Raw genomic sequence first — 12,064 nt, 5'->3', positions numbered from 1 at the left:
AGAATTTGCTTGCCAATGCAGGAGACACAGGTTCAACCCCTGATCCAGGAGGATCCCACATACCTTGGAGCAACTAAGCCCATGCACAATTTCTAAGCCTGTGCTCTGGAGCCCAGAAGCCATAACAAGAGAAGCCACCAAAATGAGAAGCCCACACACCACAACTAGAGAAGAGCCCCCACTTGTCACAACTAGAGAAAAACCTTGCAGTAATGAAGACCCAGCACAGCCAAAAATAATAAATAAAAATTATTTTAAAAAATGACTGAAATTGAAATGACGTGTGCCTAGAAATTAATCACAAATTATCACTAGCCTCATCTTTTGTACACAATTAAACTATTTATTTACCTATATAAGAACACAGTTCTTATAGACATATCTATAGGAATCTAGTGTGACCAGTGCAAGCTGGACATCCACTCAATAAATCATTGTACTAGCTAAAACAAATTAAATTCCAACTTGAACTTCCAAGACATCTCTATATGTTTATTTTTAAGCTTAAAATGGAAATCCCCTATCCTCCAAGCCAAAAAAAAAGAACAGTTGGATACAAAAGGGCAATAATATTCAAAAGTAAACGGACAGTGTCCAGACGCATTTCTCTCCTTGCTCTAATTAATTCAGTTTGGATAAAAACGAGCTATTGCTACTGAACATTTAATAATCCTTAATTGGTATACTCAATGTACAAAGACCAGCTCAGTTACTCTCAGTAAACTCAAAGGCTAGGATATCCTAACATGTTGAATATAACTCAATTACAGCATTATAAATTTCCTTATATTTAAAATGGAAGAGAGGAGATATTTCACCAACCTTAATTACAGACAACACAAAATGTCTGATTAACTTGAGAAACACGATGAATATGCTGCTGCTGCTGCTACTGCTGCTAAGTTGCTTCAGTCATGTCCGACTCTGTGCGACCCCATAGATGGCAGCCCACCAGGCTCCCCGTCCCTGGGATTCTCCAGGCAAGAACACTGGAGTGGGTTGCCATTTCCTTCTCCAATGCATGAAAGTGAAAGTGAAGATGCTCAGTCGTCTCCGACTCTTAGCAACCCCATGGACTTCAGCCCAACAGGCTCCTCGGTCCATGGGATTTTCCAGGCAAGAGTACTGGAGTGGGGTGCCATTGCCTTCTCTGCGATGAATATGAACCTCATTCAAATTTGAATTTGGGGTTAAAAGTGATATGTAATATTATGACAATTCAGTCATCTTTTAAAGTTACGCTCCCCAAAATGTGGAAGAAATATTCTTGCTTTGATCCGACTACCTTTATCCACTATGGAAGATTTGAAAACATGACTGGGCTGAAAAGGGGAACAGGAATCTTAAAGAGCAAGTATAATTTACCCCATGTGGGTAATAACAAAAATCATATAAAAACAAGTGTGGTTTTTCTTTTCATTCTTAAAAGTTTTAATTAAAAAAAAAACACTTTCTAATCGTAAATTAATAGGCAAAGACTACATTTCAAGTGAAAAATCAAGTTTTACAAACTATTGAAGACTGCTAATAAACAGCGTGTGCTCCATGAAATAAGCAATCATCTAAAAGTTTCAAATTTGGAGCTTTACATCTGTCAGCAATAGCCATTGGTACCATTACTCCAAAAATCTGCCTATTACTTACTTCCTTGAGCAGCCACAATACAGAACCTGGCATATCAATGCATAACAGATGTCAGTGTCAGTGGTACATGTGTATGTGCATGCTAAGTCACTTCAGTCTTGTCTGACTCTTTGTGATCCTATGGACTGTAGCCCATCAGGGTCCTCTGTCCATGGGATTTCTCAGGCAAGAATACTGGAGTGGGTTGCCATGCCCTTCTTCAGGACATCTTCCCAACCCAAGGACTGAACCCATGTCTCTCTCATCTTTTGTGTTGGCAGGCAGGTTCTTTATCACTAGCACCACCTGGGAAGCCCCAGTGGTACATTAGTAATCACCTTTGACTGAGTGGATCACAACAAACTGTGGAAAATTCTTAAAGAGATGGGAATACCAGACCACCTGAACTTCCTCCTGAGAAATCTAAATGCAGGTCAAGAAGCAACAGTTAGACTGGACAGGGAACAACAGACTGGTTCCAAACTGGGAAAGGAGTATGTCAAGGCTGTATATTGTCACCCTGCTTATTTAACTTAGATGCAGAATGACAGGCTGGATAAAGCACAAGCTGGAATCAAGATTGCTGGGAGAAATATCAATAACCTCAGAAATGCAGATGACACCACCCTTATGGCAGAAAGCAAAGAAGAACTACTAAAGAGCCTCTTGACGAAAGTGAAAGAGGAGAGTGAAAAAGCTGGCTTAAAACTCAATATTCAGAAAACTAAGATCATGGTATCTGGTCCCGTCACTTAATGGCAAATTGATGGGGAAACAATGGAAACAGTGACAGACTTCATTTTCTTGGGCTCCAAAATCATTGCACATCGTGACTGCAGCCATGAAATTAAAAGACTCTTGCTCCTTGGAAGAAAATGTATGACACACCTAGACAGCATACTAAAAAGCAGAGACATTACTTTGCTGAAAAAGGTCCATCTAGTCAAAGCTATGGTTTTTCCAGTAGTCATGTACGGATGTAAGAGTTGGACTATAGAGAGAGCTAAGCACTGAAGAATCGATGCTTTTGAACTTTGGTATTGGAGAAGACTCTTGAGAGTCCCTTGGACTGCAAGGAGATCCAACCAGTCAATCCTAAAGGATTTCAGTCCTGAATATTCATTGGAAGAACTGATGCTGAAGCTGAAACTCCAATACTTTGGTCACCTGATGCAAAGAACTGACTCATTGGAAAAGACCCTGATGCTGGGAAAGATTGAAGGCAGGAGGAGAAGGGGACAACAGAGGATGATATGGTTGGATGGCATCACCGACTCGATGGATATGAGTCTGAGTAAGCTCTGGGAGCTGGTGATAAACAGGGAAGCCTGGCGTGCTGCAGTCCATAGGGTCGCAAAGAGTCAGACAGGACCGAGCGACTGAACTGAACTGACCTCAGTAGTAAAGTAAAACCTAACTGTCCGGATCTTTCAGTTAACTGGACTTGTTCCAGGATTTTACTTGGCTATAAAGTGTCAAGTTATTTTTGAAACGAGCTATTAGTAGCTAAATAAAAGTTACAGTAATCAAAGAATTAATATTTTCTTTAAAAAAATCTATACTAATTTCATATTGAGCCCAATATTTCCCTATTATCTACATCTACAAGCCTATATGGGGAGAACTGCTGCTGACAGATATGATCCTCATATAGAACAACAATTTCAATTATCAGAGTAATGAGGATTTATTTGAAAGTTGCCTTTTATTATTTAAGCCTTTCACCAAAAGTTTCACCAAAATATATCATCACCCAGAAATCCCAAATAATAAATTATATTGCAATTTTTACATATTTCTTCTCAAGTATCCCATACTCTATTTCTGTGTATAATGTGCTATTTTATGCAATTATTTTAAATGCTTCATACCTCAAGGTATGTTATCCTAAAACACATACAAGGTGTTTGGGCCCAATGGTCTAAACTTCTGTAGTTCTCTAAAGTCTAAAATATCTGGTAAGAGGAATACCACAACAAAGGATGAGAATCAAGAGAGATAAGATTGTCATAATAGCCATCAATTACATCATTGTAACAACATCTATCACATTATTTGTTCATGGAAGGACACCCACAAAAGAATTTTAAAAAAGGGAAATTTCATATCTAGAAATTGACTTCTATATTTTAGAAACAGAAAGACTTCAGACTGTTAACTCAATCAACTTTGAAAACAGCATTTTAACAGTTTTCCATTAGTAAATTGCGGGCCTCCTTCTTTACAAGTAATGCTTTATAAAAAGCAGTAACTTGTAAAAATACAACTTTCCATCTCAAGTTGATTTTATCTGTGAGGCAATGTACCTCTGAGTTGCCTTCTACTTCCACTGAGTATGTGTGCAAGGAAAATGTACAAAATTTAAATTCAGCTTAAATGTAAAATTATTAAAGATAGAGATTACCAAAATGCCAATGTTTTAGATTTTTGTGTACCTAAATTTAAGTTCCACCTCAACCCCTTATTAGCTTAGGCAAGTTACAGAACCAATTTCTTTACCCTCTTCCTAAGCCTTAATATGCAAAGAAATAGAGGAAAACAATAGAATGGGAAAAATGCTGGGCTGGAGGAAGCACAAGCTGGAATCAAGATTAGTGGGAGAAATATCAATAACCTCAGATATGCAAATGACACCACCCTTGTGGCAGAAAGTGAAGAAGAACTACTAAAGAGTCTCTTGATGAAAGTGAAAGAGGAGAGTGAAAAAGTTTGCTTAAAGCTCAACATTCAGAAAACTAATATCATGGCATCTGGTCCCATCACTTCATGGCAAATAGATGGGGAAACAGTGGCTGACTTTATTTTTGGGGCTCCAAAATCACTGCAGATGGTGATTGCAGACATGAAATTAAAGGACTCTTACTCCTTGGAAGGAAAGTTATGACCAACCTAGACAGCATATTAAAAAGCAGAGACATTACTCTGTCAACAAAAGTCTGTCTAGTGAAGGCTATGGTTTTTCCAGTAGTCATGTATGGATGTGAGAGTTGGACTATAAAGAAAGCTGAGTGCCAAAGACTGATGCTTTTGAACTGTGGTGTTGGAGAAGACTCTTGAGAGTCCCTTGGACTGCAAGGAGATCCAACCATTCCATCCTGAAGGAGATCAGTCCTGGGGGTTCACTGGAAGGACTGATGTTGAAGCTGAAACTCCAATACTTTGGCCACCTGATGCAAAGAGCTGACTCACTGGAAAAGACCCTGATGCTGGGAAAGATTGAGGACAGGAGGAAAAGGCAACGACAGAGGATGAGATGATTGGATGGCATCACTGACTCAGTGGACATGGGTTTGGGTGAACTCCCGGAATTGGTGATGGACAGGGAGACCTGGCGTGCTGCAGTTCACGGGGTCACAAAGAGTTGGACATGACTGAGCGACTGAACTGAACTGAAGCCTTAATATCCTTATCTGAAAAATAGAGTATAACTATGTTGCCTACTTTGCAGCACTGTCACAAGGATCAGCTGAAATAATACAAATAAAGTATTCAATTACATGCTGGGCCCATAAGTGCACAGTAAATGTGAGCTACGATAATTCATAAAATAAGTTGTTCATTTAATCTGATTATAGTCAAACAAAAGATAATAAAGAAAATATATAATGTTTAATATACAAGTAGACTTCTCTCACGGAGAAGGCAACGGCACCCCACTCCAGTACTCTTGCCTGGAAAATCCCATGGACGGAGGAGCCTGGAAGGCTGAAGTTCATGGGGTTGTTAAGAGTCAGACACGACTGAGCGACTTCAATTTCACTTTTCACTTTCATGCATTGGAGAAGGAAATGGCAACCCACTCCAGTGTTCTTGCCTGGAGAATCCCAGGGACGGGGAAGCCTGGTGGGCTGCCGTCTATGGGGTCGCACAGAGTCGGACATGACTGAAGTGACTTAGCAGCAGCAGCAGCAGACTTCTCTCAAAGAAGAGACACAACCCTTTAAAAGTTTTTTTTTTTTTTAATTGATCTTTTGTTTTTACTTTTAAGCAAACCACAATTCTCTGATTTCCTCTTCCAACATTTCCATGGAAGGAAAAATTATCATTTGGACAATGTGGCACCAGGTTGTACCTTTCTTTAACATTTATGAACCCACAAGTAAATCTTTTAAAAAACATGTCACATTTAAAGAGGGATGTGGTAAACTGCTGATGAAATATTAGAATTAATATTCAAACCACAAAACAAAAATTCTATAAAAGGTTTGAAAACACTGTAAATGCTGTACAGAAATTTAAAAATTTAAAACAGCCAGGAATCATTTTTTGTTTATGGCTATCATCACGTAAAATGAATGCGTGTAACTGAAGCAAATGAGCAAATGAAAAGGGTAGTAGAGGAAGATATCAAAAGGGTCAAATTGTGAAAATGTTAGTCACTCAGCCACGTCCAACTCTTTGCAACCCCTTGGACTGTAGCCCACCAGGCTCCTCTGTCCATGGAATTCTCCAGGCAAGAATATTGGAGTGGTTTGCCATTTCCTTCTCCAGGGGATCTTCCCAACCCAGGGATCGAACCCAGGTCTCCCACATTGTAGGCAGATTCTTTACCACCTGAGCCACCAGGAAAGTCCTTCAGAAAGGTAAATTGGGGATCAAATCATAGAGGGCCTTACTCTTTTAAGGATACTGGTTTTTGTATCCTGGAGGAATTAGGAAGCCATAGGAGAGATTTGAGAAGCTATGGAGAGATTTCAGAAGCTATGGAAAGATTTGAGAACCCAAATGACATGATGTTGTCAGGTTTTAAATGGGTAATATTTGAGAATACACTGTAGAGGGTCATGGTGGAAGCAGGGAGACAAGTGAGGAACTCTGTTAATCATAATAGCTCTGCCACTCCTGTAGCAGCCTAGGTGAGGCTTCAACTAGTATGGGACCAGTGAAGGTGGTAAGAAATGGTCAGCTTTTACAAGTACCTTACTTTGAGGGTAGAGCTTATGGGTTTCCTAGCAAATTAAATGTGGAATGTGACAAAGAGAGAGTAATCAAGGATAATCCTAAAGTGTTTGGCCCAAGTAACTGAACAGATGGATATACCATCGACTGAGAAGGGGAAGACACCAGGAGGAGCAAGTCTGGAGGAGAATATTAACAGCTTAGTTTTTTGATATGGTACTTTTAGAAGTCTACTGACCATCCATCCAGGGAGAGTGGCTGATTACGAAATACGATTATGAGAGTCTTGATTTCAGACATGAGGACTAAGCTGGAGATAAATTTGAAAATTGTGAGCATACAAATGGAATGTAAAGCCATAGAATTAGTTGCAATAACAAAAAAAGATAGTGTAGAGAAGAGAAGATTCCAAGGACTGATCCCCAGGCCCCTCCAACATTTAAAAGTTGAGGACACTAAAAGGAATCAGCAAAGAAAACTGAAGCAGCAGCCAAAGAGTTTGGAGAAAAACAAAATTAATGCCCCAGGGGGGTAAGGGGAGGGAGATGTATAACCAACTGCATCAACACTGCTGGTAGGTTGGTTAAGATAAGAACTGAGAACTGAATATGGGGCTAGGCAGCATGATTTTTGGTGACACTGATAAACCCAATTTTGATAGAATGATGGAATAGAGGCTAGACAGAGTGAGTTTAGGAGAGAAAGTAGGACGAGAGAAATCAGAAGCAGTGAATATAAACAAAATTATTAGGTGTTTTGCTTCAAAGGAGAATAAAAACTGAGCAGCAATAGGCTAGGGGCATAAGATCATGAAAAAGTTGTAAAGTGAGATAGCATGTTTGTAAGGTGCTGGGAAGGGCAGACGACAGAGGAGAAAATGATTGGAGTAATGTCCTTGAGTAGGTCAAAAGGAATGGAATCTTCTACACAAATGGGAGGATTGAAAGATGAAAACTTCATCTATGGTGACAAGGAGATATGGTGGTGGGAGTCTGTGGAAGTTCTCTTCTGATCACTTCAGTTTACTCATGAAATTAGGCACCAAGATCATCAGCAGAGCATGAACATGGGTAAGAGTTCTGAGGATTGAGCAGCAAAGTAAAGGTGTGAAATAATCATCGATAAGTATGGTGGAGGGAATGGAGTAGGGACGTGTAAGATGACTGAAAACAGAAGGGCCTACTTGGAGCTTTAGAAAAGAAACCTGTTTCAGAATCATTAATAAAGCATCACTGGATCAGAACAGGAAAAACCTGGAGGACAAGAGGAAGACCAGATAGGAGGCAATTTTCATAGTCTGTGAGAAAAAATCAGAGAGGGATATTGTCTAAAGTAGGGTAAGAGCAGCTGGAGGACAACTGTAGAAAAAGACGTCAAAGTCATTGCAAAAGCAGAACCAATGGCATTTGGAAAGCAATTAGAAATGACAGAGGAAACAAATGGCCTGGAAGACGGCCCATAATTGTTGAGTTAAAGTAAACTAGAATATGGCAATGCCAATGATTAACTCAAAGAACTATTTTACTTCCATAAAAATTAGTAACCAATTTGTCAGCAGATTAAAGGAGTATCATTTGAGTGAAATCTGAGTGAAAATAAGAAGACTTTAAAAAAAAAAGATTAAAAAGTTTGATTAGTGTCAAAAAATGTTTGTTTCTATTGTTGTTGGTTGGGGTGATTAAGACAAGACAATCCCATTGCAAACTGAAGGGCAGTCTAGGTGATCAGGAAATATTGGAAACTGAAGAACAGAGCTTTATTTGATAAAGGAATGAAATACAATAAATATTCATAAAATTATTTTTATAGAAAACTTTATGCCAGGCATTATTCCAGGAATATCATCTCCTTTAATCCTTAAATAAACCATATAATGTAGACACTATTATAATTTTGTTAAGAGTTATGGAAAATAAAGTGCTGAGAAGATGTATCATGACTTCACAGGGTAATGTGATTAACGGCACAGCCAGAACTCAAACTCAAGTCTGAATGACCCCAGAGTTCAGCTCTTAACCACTACACAAACATACCCTGTAAAATTAAAGGCCTGGAAAAGGTAGTATAGGTTGTTTACCTTTCGAGAAGAATTTTGGGTTAAAGATCTCAGAGGTGGAATCATTCCAAAGAATGACACAGTCCAAAGTGCTGTCATGCCTAAAATTGGCTAAATACATACATGCAGAGGTTAGAGTTCAGAAGACCAAGGAACTAAGGGCAAAAAAGCAATGGCAAGATTATCAATGTAATAGTAGAAATCACCAAAATGAATAACAAGGGAAAGGTTAAAAGGATAACCAGGTGCTATCATCATCAAGGTCAGTCAGCAGATAATAGACCTTAAAAGACAAAGGGTTATTGAAAGACCATTCAAGGAACATGGCAGGAAGGTCTGAAGAGAGTGGATATGTCAGGACTTGTGTCATGGGAAAAGTTGGATGTCAGCTTTGGCTAGACAGAAAGGGCATTAAAGGAAAAGTATAAAGATAATTCCTTCTTTGGAAGGAATGATGCTAAAGCTGAAACTCCAGTACTTTGGCCACCTCATGTGAAGAGTTGACTCATTGGAAAAGACTGATGCTGGGAGGGATTGGGGGCAGAAGGAGAAGGGGACGACAGAGAATGAGATGGCTGGATGGCATCACTGACTCGATGGACGTGAGTCTCAGTGAACTCCGGGAGCTGGTGATGGGAGGCCTGGTGTGCTGTGATTCATGAGGTAGCAAAGAGTCGGACACGACTGAGCGACTGATCTAATCTGATAAAGGGAATTTGTTTTTATTCAACAACTTTCAATGAATAGTGGGATTGGGTGTTAGATAGGAACAAGATATTCCATAATGGGCAGAGTAGAAGGGTCTAGATTTTCAGTATTCTTTTTTTTTTAATTTATTTAATTGAAGGCTAATTACAATATTGTAGTGGTTTTTGCCATACACTGACATGAATCAGCCATGGGTGTATATATGTTCCCCATCCTGAGCCCCCGTCCTACTTCCCTCTCTATCCCATCCCTCAGGGTAATCCCAGTGCACCAGCCCTGAGCACCCTGTCTCATGCATTGACAACCTGGGCTGGCGATCTATTTCATATATGATAACATACATATTTCAATGCTATTCTATCAAATCATCCCACCCTCACCTTCTCCCACAGAGTCCAAGACTGTTCTATATATCCATGTCTCTTTTGCTGTCTTGCATATAGGGTCATCATTACCATCTTTCTAAATTCCATATATATGCGTTAGTATACTGTTAGTAAACAGTATACTGTTTTTCTTCCTGACTTACTTCACTCTGTATAACAGGCTCCAGTTTCACCCACCTCATTAGAACTGATTCAAATGCATTCTTTTTAATGGCTGAGTAATACTCCATTGTGTATATGTACCACTGCTTTCTTACCATTCATCTGCCGATGGGCATCTAGGTTGCTTCCATGTCCTGGCTATTGTAAACAGTGCTGTGATGAACATTGGGGTACACATGTCCCTTTCAATTCTGGTTTCCTCAGTGTGTATGCCCAGCAGTGGGATTGCTGGGTCATAAGGCAGTTCTATTTCCAGTTTTTTAAGGAATCTCCACACTGTTCTCCATAGCGGCTTACTAGTTTGCATTCCCACCAACAGTGTAAGAGGGTTCCCTTTTCTCCGCACCCTCTCCAGCATTTATTGTCTGTAGGCTTTTTGATAGCAGCCATTCTGACTAGTGTGAGATGGTACCTCATTGTGGTTTTGATTTGCATTTCTCTGATAATGAGTGATGTTGAGCATCTTTTCATGTGTTTGTTAGCCATCTGAATGTCTTCTTTGGAGAAATGTCTATTTAGTTCTTTGGCCCATTTTTTGATTGGGTCATTTATTTTTCTGGAATTGAGCTGCAGGAGTTGCTTATATATTTTTGAGATTAATTCTTTGTCAGTTGCTTCGTTTGCTATTATTTTCTCCCATTCTGAAGGCTGTCTTTTCACCTTGCTTATAGTTTCCTTCATTGTGCAAAAGCTTTTAAGTTTAATTAGGTCCCATCTGTTTATTTTGCTTTTATTCCCATTACTCTGAGAGGTGGGTCATAGAGGATCCTGCTGTGATGTATGTCAGAGAGTGTTTTGCCTATGTTTTTCTCTAGGAGTTTTATAGTTTCTGGTCTTACGTTTAGATCTTTAATCCATTTTGAGTTTATTTTTGTGTATGGTATTAGAAAGTGTTCTAGTTTCATTCTTTTACAAGTGGTTGACTAGTTTTCCCAGCACCACTTGTTAAAGAGACTGTATTCTCCATTGTATATTCTTGCTTCCTTTGTTAAAGATAAGGTGTCCATAGGTGCGTGGATATATCTCTAGGTTTTCTACTTTGTTCCATTGATAGATTTCCAGTATTCTTAACCTCTTATTTGGAGATCTTTGAAACTCTTTTAGTCCTTAACTCAAAATGAATAGATATCCACACACACCAAAACAATTGCCATGATAAGTGGAATAGAACTAGAAATGAATAAATCATGAATCAGGATCTCCACTTCTTTGATCAAGCAAATCCATCCAATATGGCCTGAAACCTCATCTCTCCTCTTACTATAAACTGCTGAAAAATCAAAATATTATATTTATTATCTAAGAAATAATCTAGACCACAAACTAGAACGTATTTAATATAAAAAGCATGCTAGAAAATATAGATGGTATGACTATGGATAATAAAACAATCTTGGAGGAATTATTCTGTCTCCTCTATGTTTTTTTTTTTTTTTACAACATTGTGTCCTCTAAACTCTACTTCATATACCTAACATGATACTTTATATTGTTTTCAGAGAACTGGACTTAGGCCTGTTTAGCTTAATAGGAGAGAAACACAAATTAGGTAGTTAAAAAACTGATCCAGTGTGCCACAGACTACTGAATAACAGAGAATGAAAATAAATAAGACAGCCCCTGCTTTTAGGAGCTCATAGTGGAAGAGACAAACATGTTGTAGCTCAAAAAACCAGATACTTTCAAAAAAAATTTTGTTATATCAACAAGTTTCTGGCCTCTCCTTTATGTGATATAAACACAGTCCATACAAACAGCCCTACTTCCAACCCAGTGCTATGCACTTGAAAATTATAACAAAATCAGGGTGTCTAACTTACCATCATTTTTTCAAATAAATCCAGTACTTCCTTTTCGGACAAATTCAAAGATCGTTCATCGTATAATGGCTGAGCAGCTGGAAACTCATTCATCGCAACTTGAGAATCAAGAGGATGTTGGATAAGAAGTTTTTCCTTTTTCACAGTAGATTTTCTGAAACTTGTAATTCGGTCACGCTGCAAACAGAAAGGAAAAAAGAAGCCCTAAGGAACAGATCAAGAATCACCAACATCAGGAACCAAAACATCAAAATGGCAGTTAGTATAATATATATTATTGTCTTTTTGACAAAATGTTATTTTAAGCAGCAAGCTCCACTTAGAGACTGTACTACTGTGAAACCTTGAAGTAGCTCGATAGCCTCAGAAGTCTAGGGGGTGAAAAGTATTCCTCAAAAGTGAAACTTAGG

The 12,064-nt window shown here is 38.8% G+C and overlaps 1 protein-coding gene across 3 annotated transcripts in view; it reads right to left on the bottom strand.

Annotated features, from left to right (window-relative positions):
* DIAPH2 (diaphanous related formin 2) overlaps nt 1–12,064 on the bottom strand; it is a 941,635-nt gene that overhangs the window by 868,910 nt on the left and 60,661 nt on the right. For all 3 annotated transcript variants that reach the window (XM_061409121.1, XM_061409122.1, XM_061409123.1), the window contains one exon: nt 11,655–11,831. In XM_061409121.1, coding sequence (XP_061265105.1) covers nt 11,655–11,831 — 177 coding nt within the window. The remainder of the gene's footprint in view (nt 1–11,654; nt 11,832–12,064) is intronic.

Source organism: Bos javanicus, chromosome X (assembly GCF_032452875.1).
Source record: "Bos javanicus breed banteng chromosome X, ARS-OSU_banteng_1.0, whole genome shotgun sequence".
NCBI lineage: Eukaryota > Metazoa > Chordata > Mammalia > Artiodactyla > Bovidae > Bos > Bos javanicus.
The sequence above is the reverse complement of the archived record's forward strand: the minus strand, read 5'-3'. Positions and strand labels throughout refer to the sequence as shown.